The following is a 22,602-nucleotide window of genomic DNA, read 5'->3' as shown; positions in this document are numbered from 1 at the left end:
GGTTTAAGAACTATACATTTTAGCTTGTAAACCCGTAATCATCCTGCATCAAACCACCGCACGCAGAGAAATCCGGAAACCTACGTTTCTGTACCGCTGCACGTTAATCGAGTCCCAAAACGAGCGCGTACGTCGACTACTCCTCTCGGTCAGATCCGGGCACCAACCAGGGTAGAGAAACCTGACCCCTTTTAATTAAATTGCTTGGCTGATGTGTTTTATGAAACTTGAAGATTGACCCAGCTAATTTAAACCTCTCTCCCCTGTAGTGACACAGTGGCATCGCGACTGACCTATTTCTCATTTGCCCAACAGAGGTCATCAAGGACAAATGACAGGGTTGTAAACAGCTTCTCTCATCTTATTAAACATCACTTCAGAAACGTGTATAGATTTTGAGTAAGCAAGGTCAAGAAACCATTAGAAAGGTTAAATTGGAAACAAGAGAGCATGCAAGGTGGTCACAAGATTGTTCCAAGTCAGAAAATTAAATTAACCTAAAGAAATCCCTAAAGATGACTACATCTTCATTACTTTTATTAAGGAGAAAAGTTAAGGAAAAAAAAAAGAAAAAAATATCAAGAAATAGAAGACCTATTGAAAAAAAAAGATGCAAAGCACCAGCTACCTAGAAAGCCTTGCCAGTTTTGAATTCTCCCCCACCTGATCGTGTTTGTTCAATGTTTCATGTTCACTTTTCATGAGAAGCAATTGCTGCAGTTTTACCAGTACGGATGTCAGCATAAATCAAACAAATCACATGGAGACACATTCTAAAATCTGCTGCATTTGTATTCATCCTGAAATGCATTGCACGCTCATCCAAAACAGGGATCAGAAGAATACCGCAGGCAAAATAGCGCTCAGACATCTAAAGAATACGCTTACTCAGAACTTGGTCAGCTAAACTAGAGAGAGAGCAAGCCAAAATAACTCTGCAGGACCCACTTAAGCAAATGAAGCGGTACAGATGACTAAGCTGTCACCAGAAAATGTACTTTAGTACCGAAAATGATACTGCTGAGTATATCGCAGAGCTTTTCTGCTCTGGCTGACCCAGCTCTCTGAACATCTATGAGTTTATGCTCCTTGAGGTAACGAAAGCTCACAGAACCACCCGCTTCTCCATGCCCACAAGGAAACAAAGAATCATAGAATCGTTAAAGTTGGAAAAGACCCTTAAGATCATTGAGTCCAACCGTTAACCCAGCACTGCCAAGCCCACCACTAAACCATGTCCTCGAGCACCACATCTCCCCGGCTTTTAAATACCTCCAGGGATGGGGACTCAGCCCCTGCCCTGGGCAGCCTGGGCCAGGGCCTGACAGCCCTTTGGGGGAAGAAGTTTTTCCCAATACCCAACCCAAACCTGCCCTGGCGCAGCTTGAGGCCGTTCCCTCTCGTCCCATCGCTTGTTCCTGGGGAGCAGAGACCGACCCCCCCGGCTCCAGCCTCCTTTCAGGCCGTTGCAGAGAGCGATGAGGGCTCCCCTCAGCCTCCTCTTCTCCAGGCTGAGCCCCCCCAGCTCCCCCAGCCGCTCCTCCCCAGCCTTGTGCTCCAGCCCCTGCCCCAGCCTCGCTGCCCTGCTCTGGCCACGCTCCAGCCCCTCCATGGCCGCCTTGGGGTGCGGGGCCCAGCGCTGAGCACAGTATCCAACAGACTCCAACGTGCTCTACAGTCACTTCCATTAAAAATGGGTAAAAATGGGCCCCATCCTAAGCTCTTGCAAGCTGGCATTTTTGGTTGGACCGTGTTGCAGTTTCACAGGAAGGATAACAGAGATTCTCCTGGAGAATGAGTGCGATGGGTTCACACTCCTCCACCAAAACGGGTCTGAAACTCCTATTTCCCCTTTCATTTGCAAGAACTTTATCAAAATAAACACGGCTACTTCTTCCTCTAGTGATGCTACAAGAACAATCATTCCACCTACGCCTAAGAGCGTGCTATTTGAAGTACCAAAGGCAGTTTCCAGCTCTGGAGCCCAGTAAAGGAAGGAGACGAGACTGCAGACGCATTCCTCCTCGGCCGACGCTGGCATTCAGCACGCCAGCTCCTACAAATCTCACTCTCTGGCATTTACTTCTCCCCATTCGCTGTAAATGACACTTAGGATCCAATTCATCATTATAAATGCTATTCCGAGAGCCAGGTCCCTAATGTTCAGGATATGCAGGGTGAGCAATTTAAGTCTAGGTTCGCTGTGAACTCCAGATATTATATTCAACTACCCCCAACTACATGACACCAAGTTCAAAATCTAAGTATCAAATTATACCAAACTGCTCACAGTTAAGAAAATAACGCATTTCAGCAAACGTAGCCAAAGCATTTCCAAAGAAATAGCTTTCTGTTCCTCTATAATCTTACAAGATAAATACAGCTATAAAATTATTCTTTTTTACTGGCTTTACCCTATAGGCTTTTTTCAGGAAAAAAATCCTGATTGTTTATTCTCTATTAGACACACATGCAAGACATGAACGTTTTGACCCTTGTAAGTAATAACTGCACTATACATTGCCCGCAAGAACATTTCCAAGAACCTCCCCGTAACATATTTTGTTAAAGTATATACGAACATCCTTCCCTTCTTTCCTGCTACCTTGCTAAGACACTAATGACACTGCTGTTGGATAAATATGTACAACCCGGACAACCAACTAAGCAACAAAAACAGTCAGATATTTGGGAAGATGATGAATCTGTCAGTTTAATCAAGTTTATTTAGTCCAGAAAAAGTAAGAGTAAGGATGAGGGGTCTCAGCAAGAGGTTCAACAGATTTTTAACATGTGTTAGATTGCAATTAAAGACATGACAATCTCTCTGTTCTTCATGGTCATAAGTAGAAGGGTTACGTCAGATTCCTTAATATTAGATGTAGGTTAGACATCAGAAAATTTGTTAGTGTACTGAGAAGGCTGTTGATTGCTCTACGGTCATTATGAGCATTGTAATACCTGGAGCAGCGTGCAGAAGGGCAAGTGCAGCTCCTCCAGCTTTTGGTGGCCGTCAGCATCTCCCACGGAGGGCCTGATCCTGCCTGCATGGACACGGCATGCTGGGACTACCCACCGTGCAGTAAGCATCAAGCAGAGAAAGGCAGATGAAGGTCTCCTTTCCCACCGAGCTAAGAAATGAGGGGCACCCAGCTCCTGCGTGCTGTTGGGGCTGAGCAGACGTGCACAGGATGGAGCAACCAGACACCAAACAAACTCAGAGGTCAAAACTGCTGTAACTTTGGGCTTTAATTGCCTTCATCATCAGACAGCAACTGAGCAGGAATTTCAGGGCAGCAAATTTAAATGTCAGCATCTAAATAGGAGCAAGCCTTTTTTCTTTATTGCTTTTTTTTTCTTCAATCTATTCTTTATTTAAAAGCTGGGTTAAGTATTGCTTCTGATAGCATTATTTCTGTTCCTGCAAAAGATTTTGTAGCAGTAGGCTGAAAAACACATTGGAAGTACTTGTATACCCCAGCAAGAACAGCTCATAGGAAACACAGGAGGAGAACTTTGACCTCTGCAAATTCAGCTGTGAGGATTGCTACTGCCAGAGAACAAGAAAAAAAAAAGATGCTAAAGAAGAGAAATTTTAAACCATAATTTTTAAGTGGAAAAAGTTCAGAGCCCTGGGAAATGTAGGTTCTGGAAGCAAGGAAGGCTGGAGGCATGAACAGTGCAATGGTTCAAGCTCCACGGCCCCACGAGGACCCAGCAGCAGCACTACCTGCCCTGCCAGCTGCTGGCCGGGAGCAGGAGACCGGCCTCGAGAAGGGAATTTGTTCATAGCAGCAAAAGAAATGCTCCTAAATGAAAACTACCTTCAACAGACTGAACTTGAAGCAGGCAGTGCCAGGAACTAAATGCAGGTAGGTCCTTCTTCGCTCAAATGACTGCCACTGGGAGATGGACTGACTGAGAGAGAAGAGGAGACGCTAAAAAAAGCAATAAAGAGTAAAAAGGTTTTCAGCAAGCCTCAGACAAGCAACAGGGCCTGGGAAGGTGAGAATCACAAAGGCTTTTTCTTCATTAAAATTACCATATCAGTTATCACCTGTTCTGTCACAGCAGCCCCAGGAACACGTGGCCAGCAGGAGCAGGGAGGTGACGGTGCCCCTGCGCTGGGCACTGGTGAGGCCGCCCCTCGAATGCTGTGCTCAGCGCTGGGCCCCGCACCCCAAGGCGGCCATGGAGGGGCTGGAGCGTGGCCAGAGCAGGGCAGCGAGGCTGGGGCAGGGGCTGGAGCACAAGGCTGGGGAGGAGCGGCTGGGGGAGCTGGGGGGGGCTCAGCCTGGAGAAGAGGAGGCTGAGGGGAGCCCTCATCGCTCTCTGCAACGGCCTGAAAGGGGGCTGGAGCCGGGGGGGTCGGTCTCTGCTCCCCAGGAACAAGCGATGGGACGAGAGGGAACGGCCTCAAGCTGCGCCAGGGCAGGTTTGGGTTGGGTATTGGGAAAAACTTCTTCACCCAAAGGGCTGTCAGGCCCTGGCCCAGGCTGCCCAGGGCAGGGGCTGAGTCCCCATCCCTGGAGGTATTTAAAAGAAGGGTAGATGTGGTGCTCGAGGACATGGTTTAGTGGTGGGCTTGGCAGTGCTGGGTTAACGGTTGGACTCGATGATCTTAAGGGTCTTTTCCAACCTTAACGATTCTATGATTCTAACTTGAAAGGCACTTTTATATCAGGGAAAAAAAAAAATCCAAAAAAGTTAATTTATACCCCAAAAGACATTAGAAGTCAAGCATTTGTTTCCAGGCTTAGACCATGATACCCCAACAGCACCTTTGCCCTGCACCATAGAAAACAAAGTGACAACACTAAGAAAACCGACGATTAATTCCCAGAAAAACCATCCCAACAGATCTATTGGACAGTAGGACACAGGCTCAAGGGAGGCCACGGGAGTCTTCTCACTTAGGGCTTGTAAAAGCCAGAACAGACAGACGATCAGCAAACACGATGTGGGAACAACCCTTTCCTGGAAGGTAGACTGGCCAGATGATCTACGGGCTGAAAGCCAGCTCCAGTGCCTGTGATCTATTACACCCCATTATTTTAATTCACTGAAACCGCATGCCCTCCCTAACCAAGGCTGCTCCTTTTTCAATCCAATCTCCTCAAGTTCAGGCTAAGTAAATCTCTGCCAGGCACTAAAAACAAAAGCAAAACCTTTTTCCTAAATGAAATTTGCTAATTGAAGCCACATTTCTATACAGCAGAAGGCTAAGAAGAGCAGGATTCGCAGTGGCATGCATTCCCCACGAGCGTTTCTCAACAGCTCGATGCTAGAAGGAAACAGTTCAGGAAAGACAGCATTTCTGTTGTCACTTCTCACCCAAATAAAAGGCGCGTTGTACAGAAATGCACGTCTCAAACACTTCATTACTCTGCAATGTCGCTCTCCTACAAGTTGATAAATCCATGAAATTGTAAACCATGGAAGAATCAGCGTGTTGACACAAATTTCATCATTTTAGCTACTGATTTTCAAACTACCATTTGTATGAGCAAAATAATTGCTGGCTCACTGATGTCCATGTGAAAAAGTTTACAAAAGTTCCATTTTTATCCTAGCTATTTAGGCATCCTAAGTACCAGCAATCCTGCCATTGAAAATATGAAAACATGGGATTGCAAAAAGGCAGGCAGTCCCCTCGCAGGGCTGCTGCCATCATGACTTCACTGCCTGTACTGCAGAAGCTCGCAGAAGAGCAACCAAGAGGAACAGAGGCAGATCCACACCGCGCAACCGAGAGACACCACGACGAACAGGAGTACTCAACAACGAGCTCGCTCTTGGAAGAGGCCGCATACAAAACGGAATAAAAATACCCCTTGCTTCTGTCCAAAGATATCTCCCTGCTTCAATTGTAAAAGGTAAGAGACACGGATGCATAGCGGGCAAGAAAACGAGGTGAAGCAATGAGACAATACTACGCAACAGAAGGAGCATTGCTTCAGAGCGCTCGCTTCGGCATTGCAGCAAGACGAGGGAGGGTGAGACAAAGTAGGGTGTTAAAGGAGGACTGTGGCATATAGGTAGGCAAAATATACGCAGTTACAATTTAACTTTGTGGAAGCGACAGAGCTGTAGTTGTCCAGCCATCTCCTTGGGGTCTCCCTCCCAGCAAAGCTCTCATCCCTGGCTACGCGGCGTCCCAGCGGCACAGCTCACGGGGAGAAACTGCCCAAGCCAACAGAAGATGATACTGGAGAGGCAAAACAGGATGAAATGTGGTGTCCCGGTACAGGGAAAGACATTTAGGACAGGCAGTCAAAAGCACTGATGCAAGGTCGCTGAATACCCCCCTTCGCTCTGCTCAAAGTGGAAAATCAGCACGGAGAATCATAGAATTGTTTAGGTTGGAAAAGACCTTTAAAATCATCAAAAATGAAACAGTACATGAAATAGCAAGTTTGGCTCAAAGCATCTGTTACCCAGCCCTGGGTTTCTGCTCGGTCCTCAGAGGGGAACGCAGAGCAGAGCCTTGATGGTTATGGATCCAGAAGCACCTTTGCTGGAGCGACAGAATGGGAGCCAGCGCCCGGCTACGCCTCCGCCCAGTGCCTCGGGGGACCCAGAGGACTTGCAGCATTCACGCAGATGAACGGATAGCTTTTTATTTTGGTGTTAAATATAGAGTTAATTATTCCTCCTCCTGACAGAAAGCGCACCCAAGAGCAACGCGCATGGATACACATCAAGAGATGTGCGACTGGAGCGGTCCTCGGGAGCCTGCTGCTCCCAAGTCACTCACTACAGTAATTTTAAAGTCAACAACAAAAGTAAAATTAAAAGCTGATGAAAGTGTTTCTGCTAATTATTGCACTGTGTTCAGATACTTGAACGTTAGGTGGAATATTAGCAAAGACATATCTTCAGACACGGCCTACTTCTTCACTCACTATTTTAAAACCGTTAGAACATTCCGGTGAAACATTACAGTGGAGCTATTCCCAATTTACACTGGCAGGGGGGGATCAGGTCAGTCTGTTTAATGGAAAAGTATAGTGCTAGAAAGGTTGACTTTCTGTGGGGAAAAAAAAATAGGAAAACAAATGAAGACTAGGGAGTGCGTACAGAGTTGAAATAGAGAAATGAGTGAAAGCCAGAATTGCGTGTTCATCGAACACTCTAGGAGCTGTCAGAGATGTGATTCTCTTCGCCCTCATCTCCAAGGGACGCCCCGAGTCGCTGGATTCTTAGCACATCTGAAGAGACTTTACTTCTAATCATTATTTATAGGAGAAGAAAATACCTGCTTAAGTAACGGCAGTATTTTTGTGACCTTTACATATTTAAGCAGCATGTTTAAAGTGAAGGTTAGCCAAAATATCCGATTAGTTGTACTGTATCTAGACTATACTACACCTAAATAATAACCAAGATAATGCTCAGCCTTCTCTGCTTCTTGCCATTATGGGCCCACTTTCTATCTGATTCTTCATCCAACCGGATTTGATGCCTGGCTCCAAATATTCCAACACTTCTTTATTCCTTCTACCTGCGCAGAATGAAGAATTTGATACTTTCAGTGCAGGGGCAGAAGTTGGCCTCCACTTTTCTCTTGGCACTAGAAGTCCGTCGATGCGTATCATGAAAAGCTGCTAATTCTCTTCAAAATCACTTGGTGCTTCGTGGTAACTGTGATTACGAAGAATAGCCAGTTACTGATTCCTGAATTTTCACTGGAGTGGACATTCAAGATGTAAGTGTTCTGATATTCAGTGGTCAATTAAGTATCAAAGTAATACAGGCAGGAGTACTTTGCCTTCTTCCCTAAGTTAACGCGACTCCCGAGGAGGTAAAACCATCACCCCCAGCTCGTGTCCTGCAGCCCATCCTAGCTTATCGGGGGAAGCGGAGCGACCTGCGGCAGCTCTGTGTACGAGGCACCCAGAGAAGCCACTTAAGTTCCACGAGACTGAAGTCGGGATAAATGCAGAGAGGAATTCGGGATTTAACTCAAAGCCTGTCGCGCACCAGCGGCCATACAGAACAGAAACCTTTCCCATAGCTCTTCACCTTATACAGTCAAAGCAATAACCATGAACAATGTTGTAAATTACCATTTAAAGGAAAAAATAAATACATCAGTGATCACATCAAAAGGACAACTACCTTCCTAGGTTTACTGGGCATTTTTGAGGGGGTTTTTTGGTTGCCTATCTCCCTGCATCTCCGCTTATATCAGAGAAAGCGGGTGCATCTTACGCACAAGACGGCAGAAAAAAATTGGGGTCAGAACACAGTGGCCTGTAAAGAGTCAAATATTTACCCGATATCCTGATATTTCCTTTCACATTTCAGCTCTGTTTTTAAATACAAATGTGCTAATGAGCTTTAATGGCATGACAGAGTATACATTTGTGCATGAGCGATGCCTGTGGATCTTACAAATACAACAAAGGAACGTTAAGCAGCGATAGCACAGAGCAAACACTCGGGAATCGCCCATTCCATTAAGAAAAAAAAAAAAAAGAAACAAAAAAACCAAAAAAACCCCAACTATTAAGGACTACAAGTCAGCAAGTGATGTAAAAAGCGATCCCACAGGCGTATATTATTATGGCACGTAGCAAAAAGAGGAAAAAAAAACCCAATCTAAATCAGCTAGCTAGTTCTCAAACACTGAATTTAACCAGTTCCTAATAGAGTCTTAAGTGGTGCTCTAGGCATTAGTACACACTGTGCACGCCCCGTACTCATTTATATAAAATAGAAACATAAAAAGGCATATTAAAGAAAATACTGTTGGCCAAAAGTTCATAAACATCCGTTTTGCCGAATTCACCGTCAAGGGGCAATACTTTTAATCTAAGTTTTCCAGCTATAATGGCTATAATGTCCGTTCTACAGCGCTATTAAGACTTCCTTTTTTTTTTATTTATTTTGCCACTTGTCAAGAAAAATCAATTTTTGGAGCTCCAAAAGGAGTTTAGGAGGGAAGCGGTGTTTGTTTTAGTTTTGTTCACTACTTTTATTATGGCTTATAAATTCACATTAAACAGCCACAAATCTCCTGTGATTAGGAATCAAAAGAATTAGGAATAAAAAAAAAGATTAAGTCAGTAGTGGCTAATTCTAGCTGTTATAATTCAAGTTACACCTCCCAAATGATTAATTTCTAAAAGTCATTTTCTTCCTTTATAAAAAAGGTATGGGAAATACACAACACTTTAGACCACGTTTTGCTTACCCTGTCCAATTCAGTATTTGTACATCTTGGTACAGCAGGTTTCCTGTCTTCATCCCACGGTTTCTTACAAGTGATGCCTCCTCGTGTTACTTTAAATGATTCAACTTTATCCTTAGTTCATTAAAATCCAAAAATACCGGTAGGCGGTAGTATCTAATATTGTAGTTCGTAATCTCTTAGCTATTCTGTGTGCACTTAAATAGATCTTTTAGAATTATCAGTGGATTTATAATAGTATAAAAATAATTTAGTGCTACAGCTTCATTGTGTTCCTAAGCGGGGATTAAAATTTCTTCACATCTGCAAGGTTTTAACCTTGGGTTCAACAGCTGGCCTAGCAACGAGTCTTCTCTTACCTGAAATCTGGCAGCGTTGTTACAGAAAGAGCAATACAGCACGCGGTGCAATCACAATAAATACAGGGCTGTAATTTTTAAGGGCAGGTACCTCGTCTCTTTGGAAACTGCTGGTGTTCTGCCTAGACAAGTACACAGCCAAGTTTTGATTCTCACCAGCACAACTATAAAACACTCCTTGGATTTATTTTTCTAATACTGATGAAGCAACCTGATAAAACACCGTGGCAGGAGCGGCAGTCTCACTTTCAAAGCTGACACCATCAGCGTGTCCCTCAAACACCATCTAAAAATATCTTTTAAATCCTTTAAAGCTCTTGAAGAAATAAGTTGCTGCTCGGCTGACTTTTTTTGGGGAGCATACGGACTGACTTTCAGCTGAAGGAGAAAGATGAGAAATGGTTTTTGTTTATTCCATGGTACTTGCTCAACACATACAGTTTAGTTCCAGAATAAACACGGTTGCAACAGCAATCTGAGGAGTTGCCCCTTTTTTCTTCCCTGGATATTAACCTCCAGAACAACATTCCACAGAATCAGAGACTGATAGAATGGGTTGGAAGGGACCTTAAAGATCACCTGGTTCCAACCCCCTGCCATGAGTAGGGACACCTTCCACTAGACCAGGTTGCTCAAAGCCTCATCCAACTTGGCCTTGAACACTTCCAGGGATGGGGCACCCACAGCTTCTCTGGGCAACCTGGGCCAGTGCCTCACCGCCCTCCCAAAAACCAGACAGTTCCTTCTGCAATAAAGGAGAAGTCTAGTGAGACCACACATAACGTACAGTCTCGTGACGCCCGCCGTAACACCACATTAATAGTCTTTCAGGAGCTCAAAGGGCAACACTGGCCGGCTCCACTTCTCCACCGACTTCATCAGACAGAAAATATTTTCAACTTCTTTGACAAAATGTCTCAACTACTCTTATTTTTCGTGATCTCTTCAACCTACAACACACTTACACATCGTTTGAAACACTGAAGGGGTCTTCCACTTAGCTTCAAGCAAGATTAAGCTTCCCCATAGCCCTTCCAGGGACACTCCACATTTGCTTTTTATCAGCTTTAAACAGCAAAACGGAGTCCACTTTGTTATCTTCAAGGGACCCCAGCTAGGTAGGTTTTTTTGTTGAGTTCCTTCTCTTCCCCCGTCCAGAGGAACCTCTGATTTCATGCAGGACTGAATCAGTGGCAATATACAAGTGCAAGGAACGTAATGCTGAAAGTCTCTATGGGTCAAGGAAGACAAATTTCTTGAAAAAACTAATTAAAAGGCACTTAAATGTACAAATGCTACACTCACGACTCAAGAATTTAGAATTATAGAATCACAGAATGCTTTGGGTTGGAAGGGACCTTTAAAGGGCATCTAGGCCAACCCCCCTGCAAAGAGAGCAGAAACAAATTTATTAACACACAGCCCACATTGGCAACTGATAGAATATTCAGGCGAACTATAGGGATCTACACTGTTCTTATAGGGTCTAGACATCTGCGGGTGGTGATTACCAAAGCCAGGACATTGGTCAAAATGGGTCTATAGCTGTGGTGCAGCTTATCCATTGTTTGGGGGTTTTTTGTTTGTTTGGTTTTGTTTTTGGTTTTTTGTTTGTTTTTTTTTAACAAGAAAGAAGTTACTATAAATAGTTTTCAGCATAAACCATTGTCAATCTGCTGGAGAGCAGGGAGGCCCTGCAGAGGGCCCTGGCCAGGCCGGGTCGATGGGCCCAGGCCACGGGGTGAGGGTCAGCAAGGCTCAGGGCCGGGTCCTGCCCTGGGGGCACAGCAACCCCAGGCACCGCTGCAGGCGTGGGGAGGAGCGGCTGGGAGCTGCCCGGCGGGAAAGGGCCTGGGGGTGCTGGTCGACAGCCGCTGGACATGAGCCAGCAGGGTGCCCAGGTGGCCAAGAGGGCCAGTGGCATCCTGGCTTGTGTCAGGAACGGTGTGGCCAGCAGGAGCAGGGAGGTGATGGTGCCCCTGCGCTGGGCACTGGGGAGGCCGCCCCCCGAATGCTGTGCTCAGCGCTGGGCCCCGCACCCCAAGGCGGCCATGGAGGGGCTGGAGCGTGGCCAGAGCAGGGCAGCGAGGCTGGGGCAGGGGCTGGAGCACAAGGCTGGGGAGGAGCGGCTGGGGGAGCTGGGGGGGCTCAGCCTGGAGAAGAGGAGGCTGAGGGGAGCCCTCATCGCTCTCTGCAACGGCCTGAAAGGAGGCTGGAGCCGGGGGGGTCGGTCTCTGCTCCCCAGGAACAAGCGATGGGACGAGAGGGAACGGCCTCAAGCTGCGCCAGGGCAGGGTTGGGTTGGGTATTGGGAAAAACTTCTTCCCCCAAAGGGCTGTCAGGGCCTGGCCCAGGCTGCCCAGGGCAGGGGCTGAGTCCCCATCCCTGGGGGGATTTAAAAGCCAGGTGGATGTGGTGCTCGAGGACATGGTTTAGTGGTGGGCTTGGCAGTGCTGGGTTAACGGTTGGACTCGATGATCTTAAGGGTCTTTTCCAACTTTAATGATTCTATGATTCTAACTTGAAAGGCACTTTTATATCAGGAAAAAAAAATCCAAAAAAGTTAATTTATACCCCAAAAGACATTAGAAGTCAAGCATTTGTTTCCAGGCTTAGACCATGATACCCCAACAGCACCTTTGCCCTGCACCATAGAAAACAAAGTGACAACACTAAGAAAACTGAGGATTAATTCCCAGAAAAACCATCCCAACAGATCTATCGGACAGTAGGACACAGGCTCAAGGGAGGCCACGGGAGTCTTCTCACTTAGGGCTTGTAAAAGCCAGAACAGACAGACGATCAGCAAACACGATGTGGGAACAACCCTTTCCTGGAAGGTAGACTGGCCAGATGATCTACGGGCTGAAAGCCAGCTCCAGTGCCTGTGATCTATTACACCCCACTGGCCCAGGCTGCCCAGGGAAGTGGTTGAGTCCCCATCCCTGGAGGTATTTAAAAAAATGTTAGATGTGGTGCTCGAGGACATGGTTTAGTGATGGCCTTGGCAGTGCTGGGTTAATGGTTGGACTCGATGATCTTAAGGGTCCTTTCCAACCTTAACGATTCTATGGTTGTCTAGTTATAAATCATCATGACCACACACAAAGAAATTCCTATCTGATCAGGTCAGAGAGCTAGTCTTCACCAACGGGCTGGATGCCAAAGCACGGGAATTTCCCTATAAAGCAACCTTGGATTCTGCTTTTTATCATCCTCTGAAAGACCAACCTTTCAGATTAACAGTAAAGCCAGACCCTTGGACGGCCTGATCCTGAAACAGTCTATAAATAGAGACATAAGACAGGGTAGCGTGGTTTCTATCTGAAATCCTACCAATTACTAGAAATCCCAATCATCAGTAGTCTGTTAAATTGGGAGTTTTAATAAGGTGCTGGAGAAGGAAGCAGCTCTTAGTTTCTCTCCAGTGCTCTCATTTCCATTTCAGCCTGGAACACTTTTACAGCTGGAGTACGGCAGGGCCGTAAGGATCCTTGAGAAGTTCTTCGAAACGGTCTATTTTCCCCTACGTGGCAGGCTTCGTGCATAAAATTCTCAACTGATTAGAAACAGTTTTCATTTGCTACATTTTCTTTATTGAAAGCACTTTAAGCCATGAAAGTACAAGGGGAAGGGCTTTAAAAGGGCAATATACTTTCAGTACCCTGAGCAGCCTGTTCCACGCGGAGTTGACTGTTACCTTTTAGCGGTGACTGCTTTATTAACTGTTAATGCTTTAAAAAGCACGGTGAAATCACGTTCGGAGTCTTTACTGCGAGAAAGATATATGCCCCTTATGCATTCCAGCGGTTTGGCAATTTTACCCTCCAAAGACATAAATGTTGATGTATTCTATGTTGCCAGACAGCACGGTAAGTACTTAAAATGCTGTGAACAGACCTATAGTTTAAAAGTGACACCACCCAAGATTAGATTGTAATTCAGTGAATGAATCTCTTCCTAAAACCTGCCTGAAATATTAAAGCTCATGATCCTTCCTTTAAAATCTGGCAAGAATGAAATCTCGCACAGCAAAGGGAGACAAAGTGGCATGAGGATATGTAGTGTTGACGTGAACGCAATCTTCCACTCATCAGGACAGCGCAATCGTACATACCATCATCATCTCCTTTGGATGAAAGGATCGGGCTGTCCAGAAAAAGTCTGTTTAGCGGCGATACCTTGTACATCACACAACGGATCAGAAAGATGCAGTTTTCAAGCGTTATAGTACTAACCATAGCTCTATCCTACCCCAAATCCTCATCTCTGTAAAAGGAGGCTTTTCTGAACATTGGAAGTTTATTTGCTTTGCCAAGCAACGATTAACACAACACACTGGAGTGCGAGACCTTCATTTCTCCTCTTGCCCTCTTTCCCTTAGCCTGTCGTGTTTCCATCTGCCAGTGCCTTAAGTCAATGATGTTCTGCCAACATTACACAGCAATTCCCTCAAAAAAATAATAAAAAAAACCACCACAAAAATTCTGCTCACTCAGGAATACACGTCCTTCAGAGAGCAAAATACCGTTTCTGCTCGAAGAACTTGTTGCCCATTTTACATGCCGTACACCTTATATTCCACCTTATAATATGAACCATTCTCATACAATCAAAATAAACAAAAAAAATCACAATCACCAAGGTCAGAAGGCTCCTGCAGAGATCGTCCAAGTCCAGCACCCTGCAGAAAGCAGGGGCAGCTACCAGCACGTTGTGCTAGGTTGGGTCCGACCGGGTCTTGAGTGTCTCCAAGACGGAGACTCCCCAGCATGCCTGGGCGACCCATTTCCATGTGTGATCACCCGTATAGGAAAAAATACTTCTGTTGAAACAAATTTCCTGTATTTCAGTTTGTGTGCTTTGCCTCTTGTCCTTTTCACTGTCTTTCCAATTAAGAAATCTGTATCAGTTCTTCCACTTTCAGCCAAATTATTCTTCAGCAGACTAAGGCCTGTCCTCCCCCTCCAAACTTCCCACCATCGCTGCAGGGATACGAGATCGGGACCTGCCATGCAAAGCACAGTTCTTCCTATGAAAACCTCAAAATTACAGACCTGGGCACAGCACAACAGGGAACACTCACGTATGTACATTCGCTTAAAAAGAATTGGAGTGATTTTATTAGTTAGTGGTTGCCAACAACCAAGATCAAAGCCAAATAACAACTTGAACTGGCAAAAAGCCCAACTTGGCAACGCACGGCTCTGCAGCCTCCCTCCGAGGGTGACTTGATAACAGAACGACAATTTCTTTGCATCCGTGGGGCTCTGATCACTTTGAGTAGGAATCATCGCACAGGAGTACGTACACCGCTGAGGATGCAAGGTTAAACGACCAGAGATTCGGACAGAAAAGTGGCGGGGAGGAGGTAAATGAGGAAAGAGCCAAGACGCTTATTACCTGTTTTAATCGGGCACCGTGAGAAAACAGGCCTTTCCTAGCTGGTGGAGAAGGGTTTGGAGGAGGGGAGATGGTCTTTGGTTTAAGGGAGCTGAAGATTGGAAAAGGCACCAAGTTCATGAGGGACACTGGAGGGACCAGCTGAGAAGAGAGCCGCCTGGACTCCCTTCCAGTATAACTGGTAAGAGTTTAGGAAGACGCAGGGTGATAAAAAGTTGCAGAGCTCCTGGACTGAACTAGATTGAACTTCAGTTTTATTTTACATCCCCTTGTTGCTCAAAACGTGGCAGGACAGCAAGACTAGGCAGTGCATAGACTGGATGCCCAGAGACCTGGAGGAAAACGCATCTCCCCCAACAGGCTACGTGAGCGCAGCCAGGTAAGACCGAAAGCTTCGGTCTTAACGCAAACACAAGCTGCTCCTTCACGTAACCAATGCGCCTGAACAAACTCATAGCTCACCTGTGCACTAAAGGCTGTAAGCGTCAATCTTCTCCGCAGCGTAGGAAAATATTTTATCCTCTTTTCCCAAGGTTACTAAGTTAGCACCTGCGGACGGCTGCTCGACCCTTGTCAAGGCAAGGCAACCAGGGCTTTCTTTAACAGGTCTAAGTTGGAGCAAGCAGCAATATGCAGTAGCTCCATCTATACAGAAACGTACAGAGAGACTAGGAAAAAAAGCATCCCCTTAGAATTGGCAAAACTCTTAAAAAATGATCATAAAGAAAATTATTCTGAAGTCTAGCACATCCTAGTCGGTCTTGGTTACCAAGTGATTTGGTGTTTCTTTGTACCTTTTATTTGAACGATTTTCAAATATTATTTTTTTCCCCCCAGTAATTAGACCATTAAGGACTCTCTGCATCCTTCTACAGACTGATGAAGAGGCAAAAAGACCATTTTAACATTTCAGACAAACATCTTTTACAAAGGTATTTGTTAAGTCAACGAGAGCCGTAAGCGTTCTCAGATGCCTGGTAACAAACTTCTCTTCCTTCTGCCATCTACCTACACAAATGCTTTAAAGGAAATACAAAGAGGCTGCCAGTTCCAGTAAGCTGCATAATGAGTTCTTGTCTATGAAAAACTTCCTAAGCCATAAAAATTTGTACATTCAGTCCCCTACAGAAGTTGGGCCTTTTTTTTTTTGTGATCTTCAACTCATCAGAAAAGCAGTTAATTTCCAACTTCAGAGGTTCATCTATTTTGAAGACAATAAATATGCACCAAATAACTCACAGCAACAAAGAGGCGATTAGACATATTTAAACAAGAATAATACCTTGTCAGAAATAAATTACTGTCGCAGAAATGTCATACCTAGCCTTTACAACTTTTGAAGATGGAAGGGGAAAAAAAAAGAAAACCCACAGTATATTTTTTTGCCCTTGTTTTTTAAAACAGCAGCTTCTCACAAACAGTATTTCCAGCAATCCAAAAGGTAGGAATGTTTCTGCCTACCTGCTACCATGACCTTAGCTGTCCGGCTGATGATAGCTCCGATGCCTTCTAGAGATGCTTCACACTGGTAGAGACCTTCATCTGGCTTGTGGTGCCTGGAGTGGACGATGTTTTGTATCAAGAGCGATCCGTTGGCCAACTGCTGCCTCCTTTCATCTACCGCCAGGTTTAAGAAGACTGCGTCTTTCTTCCATTTGATAACTGGGGATCCTTGATCCGATTCTGCTATGCAGTTCAACAGCACGTTGCTTCCACGCATGGTGACAGCATCCGAAGGCTCAGTCAAGAACCTCAGTGATGTAAAAGTCTTAATCTGTGAACCTGAAACAGCGAAACCATAAGAGACGTGGAGTAAATATTGGTTATACTTTTCTGTGGAGGAAGAAACATATTCTATTAGACACAGAATATAGGGATCCCCCAGAGGCACCATAGATACAGCTGGTGAATATTACAAGAAATTAAGCTATGTTTCTCTGCAAATTGTTAGCGCACACAAAAACAACCAAGCATAAGTTATACTTTTGTCCCATCACTACAAAAACTCTATTTGTAGATAAACAGATCTTTCATCTGTAAAGCATGGAGATAAAGCAAAGCTAAAAATCTGTACAGCTATATCATGGAGATGAGCATAAAACCACCATACCTCTTGAGGTTTATTTGGAGAATTTCATTGCTTACAGGACCTACTCTGGCCACATGCACCGAGATGCATTTCAGTGCGACAAGCTCAAAAATAGCCTTGGGCCTCGCTTGGTTTGCTGTTAGCAAACAAGTGGGAGGAAAGCACGCAAAGAGCGCAGCCTGACCACCTACCAGAAACAGCGCCGAAATCTCAAACCTGGTGGATCTTCTTCCACCTCACCAGAACAACGTCCTCCTCACTGCCAACCAGTCTGGCCACTGCTCTCCAGTAGGCAGCAAGAGAAAAACCACGCGAGCACGTCTTTCGTGTAGAGAAGAGGCAGGGGAGGTGCCGAGTGCCAACTCGGCAAGCCGCACGCCATCCCTACCACGGCCCCGATGACCTGAGATTTCCAGCCGCTGCACGAACGCAGAGGCCAGATTCTTACGCGTCGCTTTGGTAACAGGACGCCGATCAACTTTGTGTAGTTAGGAGATAAATCAGACTGTAAAGGCAGAGGGAGAGGCTCTCAGAGTAGAGCTACAATATGAGGTCTGCTAAAGAGTAGGAAAATCATGAAAATGCCTAAGAACACGTGGATGCAGTTACATCAAAGGGTCCAACTCAAAACAAGATAAAGTGGTCCTTTTTCTCTACTGCATCGAGCATTTCCTAATAATTTATAAATGAGCAAAGCATGTACAACTTGTATTTTTAGACAACACAGTCCTCTCAAGTCTCAGTGACTACGCTTGAGTGAGAAACTCAGAGTAGTTTCCCCTACATCATAATAAAATCAAAATTTCCGACACCTCACTGGCTTGCCTATCCCACCCTGAGCGCTTCCAGGTTTGGATATAGACCTTTGCTTCCCAGACAGACAGCTTCCGACCTCCAAACTCCGCGCCAGCGATAGCACTGCCATTCTGCACCCCAGTGCATGGGGAACCGAGTTTTGAAATAGCTGCATATGAATGCAAAAATGGCTTTTTTTTTTTCCCTTCTTCATCAAATAAATCCTTTTACCTCATTAGAGCTAACGAAACCAAAAAAAATTACACGACAAAAAGATTCATAAAAACCCTTTTAGTCCTAAGAAAAAAGATTCATTATTTCTGTTTTATACCTCAAACCAAAGCTTTCTATGAATATATGTATAACAATGCATAAAAGGCCACTTAGCATTTTCTTTATAGAAATTAATTTTATTGTCAAGTACTTGGTTCCACCCGTACGCTAACTGAAGTAGCCAGCTACCAGGTTTTCCTTCAAAGCATATAAATTAAAAAAGTTGCGGCTTCAAAAAATTAGTAAAGTTGAGCAAAGGAGAAAGCAAGAGTTGGAAGCCTCGACTTGCAGAGTATTTCCCAATAACACCATAAGAATGTCGAATAAAACGTGTTGTCTAATAACATCAAGAAGAGTAGTCCAATCCTGATTTGTTTTTCATCTGTCTTAATGCTCTGATTTCAGTTACTGGAGGAAGCACATCAGAATTTGGCCCAAAATGTTAGCCCAGGGCGCTTTTGCCATAAACCATGGGTAATAATAGAAAAGTATATTTACAATGCATGAAAGCGTAGTTATTTTAAAAACACGTGTTCCTTTCCCTTCTCCCAAAGGCAACTGTGTTCTGTTTGTAAATCACAGCTTCTGGTTGGACATTTTATTTATGTCACCAACACTTGTAACAGTTTAACACGGCTGTTTATGACAGCATGTTAATGATTTTATGTGGCTATTATCACAAGTAAATAATCCGCTTCTGCGGAGAAATGGGGTTATGACAGCTTCCAGTGCAGCAAATGCAGAAGTTACAGAAGTTAAACAACGATTAACTTTCTTTTCATGCAATTACCCTTGCAGTTCAGTTGCAATTTCAGCTATTCACATCCTTCGCAAAAGGCATATTTAACCTAAATTGCTCTACTACAAGGAACCTAACAGCCTGAATAACCTGGAAAGCTTTCTGAATGTGAGGAAAATTCAAATCTTCTTGGAAATATTATTCCTGGAGATAGAGGTAATAGTGACACCTTAAAAATGGAGGAAAATGACCATGCTTTTTCAGAAGAGATTACTTGGAAGGATAAGAATCTAATAGCCACCTTTTTGTAGTATGTCAGTGCTGAAGGAGAAAGGGAAAAAAGTATTTGAAAATCCCATTACTACCTATTTGCATATTTGACCTCTTAGCTCAGTTTGGAAAGCCCAGCTGCAATGTTACACCTATTATTCTCTCAATAATAGGCCATCTTATTGCACCCTTGACTTCCACTAGATTTTCTCCCTCATTTTTACCTCAAGCAGCAAACACTAAACCCGATTCCTCTAACCCAGGTTCTAAGAAGGAACAGACTACACCTAATACATAAACCTGTTTCAGCACCCAAAAAAAAAATTCAAGTAATTTAATGATATAACCCAGGATTAACAAACTCAGCCTTTGTTGAACTAAGGGAGAAACAAATCCCAGACTTGATCAGACCAGACCACAACATACCTCCACACCTTCCTTCGCTACGCATAAAACTAAGGACTGTCACCTGAAAAAACCCAAAATATCCACATATTGAATTAAGAAGAGTTTGGAACTTCACTACCACTAAGAAACAAACTCTGCTAACGCAGTCGATGAAACACATATTGAACATGCTGGAAGCAGGCTGATGGAAATTTCAGCTGCTATAGAGGACAAGTGGCCATAAGACACAGCCCAACTTCTAGAAGACTACTTCAACACCATTTGCCTCAAAAAAATGCTTACTCACAGTTTCTTATTATTGGGGGGTTCTTCTCAAGGGGAAGAATTTTTCAATGCAGATTTCTGTATTCATGGTATATTCACTAAGAACAGTGCATGCTTTACTGTACAGACATATACGCACACCCCAAACCAAAAGGAAAGAATTCCTACGACGCTGTATGAAACCCAAGTCAGCCCAGTTTCTCCAGCAACTTTTCTTAATGGTACATACCATTTGAGGCCTAAGTCAGAGTTCAAAAGCATTTCCTTGGATCCCTTTTCTCCCACGTAGTATCTATCCATCCTGCTTAAAACATCAGGATTTCAGTTCACGCTCAAGCCTAAGCCAACCACCACCCGTGCTCCTGCTACCCCAGGGTAAGCCAGCTGAGAAACTCTGGCAGAACAACCCACACCGACCCTGCTCCTACAGATCCTTTGGGTCTCAACTGCCTAAAACCCCCTTGCTCTGCGAACGAGACCAAAGCAAAGCTCCAGCTTATGGGGATCTTTCCTCCCCAGGCATTTGCTGCAGGAGCGGCCTTTTAGTCTCCAGCCTGAATATTAGGCTTGCAAAGCAGAGCCCAGCCCCACAGCCATCTCTCCAGCTACCTATTGCACAGCCCTTTAACAGCTGGAAACATGAAGATGATGAAAGAGTTCTTTAGGATCTCTCCTAGTCCTTGAGCAGCTTCTTTGCCATTCTACGTTACGGTAAGCATCTCGTAGCTGAAACGGCTGCAACTCTAAGCTGCTTTGCCATTTTCATAAGCAGGGTAGGGGACTTATTTTAACACAGAGATGCTAAACCTACAATTTAATCCTTATTGCAATAGCTCAGCTGAAAAGGGAGGCACGGAGGGAAGAAAAAAGGCGGCAGCCAGGCAGGATAAATAAGAGATGAAGAGCTCTTCTAAAACTCACTGTAAAACATGCTTGTGTTTTCCGTTTCCAAGTTTTGCTCTCAGTGGGAACGGGCCTCTCTCATTACTTGGCATTTTTGCTAATGCACTTAATTTTTCATCTGTTCTTAACTTGCAATCCCTCAGAGCTCCAAGACATCGAACAGCTGAAAAAGGCCGTGGTCATTAATAGCCACCAAGTCTGGAGAACTTGTTCACAGTTACACGAGCCCTGGTTTGATGTTCCCCAGTAAGGTTTGCAAAAACCAACCTCCACCCATAGCGGTTAACGCTTTCTTCTAGCGCCTGCAGGGCAGAAGGACATCCCTGCAGCTGCCTGGGGACACCCTGCCTTCCCTGGGACTTGCTTCCAGGCTCTTGGCCTCTCAGAGTCTTTAAAAGTCAGGACAAGAGAGGGAAATGCTGTCAACAGCCGCTTCATCTGTAGCGGTAAATACATTCACCTTTTACGTGCACGCTCACAGCTGTCATTTAAGGTCCAGCACTCTCCTATTTAAAAACACAATTTAAAGGAAATTAAGAGTCCTGCAAACCTGAGGCTGCCGAAACCAATAGGTCCAGGGCACCTTAGTGCCTCCTTTTCCCTCCGACTACAGCATGCACAGAACAACTACAAACAGAGATTTACGGCTTAACTACAAACTTGAACGGAAGCGTTGTAAAGATTAAATGCCTCCTACACAAAGCTACCGTCTCAGCTATTCCAAGCACATCCGTGTCATCAAACGGGCCTGTAGCACTGCTTGGAGATCTGAAGCTCGGAGGTCAAGGAGAGCACCCTTGGCAACAGCCCCCATGTCCTTGAGCCAAATAAAGGAGAAGAAAACTTGAAGCTAAAAGACCCCATCTGTGGTCCCTTGCTGCTTTAGCAACCAAGACATTACCCTAGACGATGACCTGCTTTGTGATAAGGGAATAAAACTAATGGGCTTCTCACCCTGACAGGTAACATCAGAGTAACTTCAAGGTTATCATTCTCCAGGCCTCAGACAAAATTAACATTTAAAAGATGATCTCTGACGCGCTTCTTAATCAGTCCCTTGCTTTGAATCCCCTGCTTTCTGTTCCAGCTTTGGGAAATGTAATCTTCCAGGGTCGGGTTTTTTTCCTTCATGTTCTGCATCAGTTGCTTCCATTATAGAGAGGGAAGAGATGTCACAGTTGCAAAAGCATTTGACCAGGCCACCCCTGGAGCCTTCTTCTTTTTCAAATAAACATTAAGAAATAAGACTTTTGCATGCAGACCATTTGAAATCTGTGAATACGGAAATACCCCCCAGCCTAAGTGAAATTTGGTGGCAGAGCATTGTAGCTGAACTAAGTCTATTAAAATGAAGTGTATTTATGGACACGCGGGGTACACATTTTCTCAGAGGATTTTTTTCACCCCCCCTTCACCTACAGAGCCTGCATGAATTAGCTTAATGGCCAGGCTAATAAGCATTTATTTACATACTTCGGTAATGCAGAATATACAGCAAAACTAGATGTAGTTTTATCTGTTTGCACAAAATACGCTACTGTGAAGCTTAATATCCATTAAAAGGCAAAGTCTTGTTTTAACGTTTTTATTATAGCTTATGATGTGCCTTCTGGGGTGCTGAATATTTCATTTCGGCTCTATGAAATTTTGAAAAACCTAGCCTCATGCCTGCATTTCACGTTCAGATGGGGAAATCAAAACTCCTGCTCCAAGAAAGGCGCAATGCAACACGCAAGCGCGTGGCACATGGAAGCATTGTTCCATTTTTGTATAAAAATGAACATATACTTTTTAATCAGGCCTTTATCACCGTGTTCCAAATGGCTGGATTTTTAAATGGTGCCATCACAGCATTTTGGAGCGTACTGAGGTAAAAATGCTTGTAACATCAATTCTATTATAA

At 44.6% G+C, this 22,602-nt stretch overlaps 1 protein-coding gene across 1 annotated transcript in view; it reads right to left on the bottom strand.

Moving 5' to 3' along the window:
* The window catches only part of LOC309601491 (netrin receptor DCC-like), a gene marked incomplete at both ends in the record, with an annotated part of 597,648 nt that overhangs the window by 362,643 nt on the left and 212,403 nt on the right, over positions 1 to 22,602 (bottom strand). The window contains one exon of the mRNA XM_082334517.1: positions 16,420 to 16,740. Coding sequence (XP_082190643.1) covers positions 16,420 to 16,740 — 321 coding nt within the window. The remainder of the gene's footprint in view (positions 1 to 16,419; positions 16,741 to 22,602) is intronic.

This window comes from Platalea leucorodia (assembly GCF_965183815.1).
Source record: "Platalea leucorodia genome assembly, chromosome: W".
NCBI classification, from domain to species: domain Eukaryota; kingdom Metazoa; phylum Chordata; class Aves; order Pelecaniformes; family Threskiornithidae; genus Platalea; species Platalea leucorodia.
The sequence above is the reverse complement of the archived record's forward strand: the minus strand, read 5'-3'. Positions and strand labels throughout refer to the sequence as shown.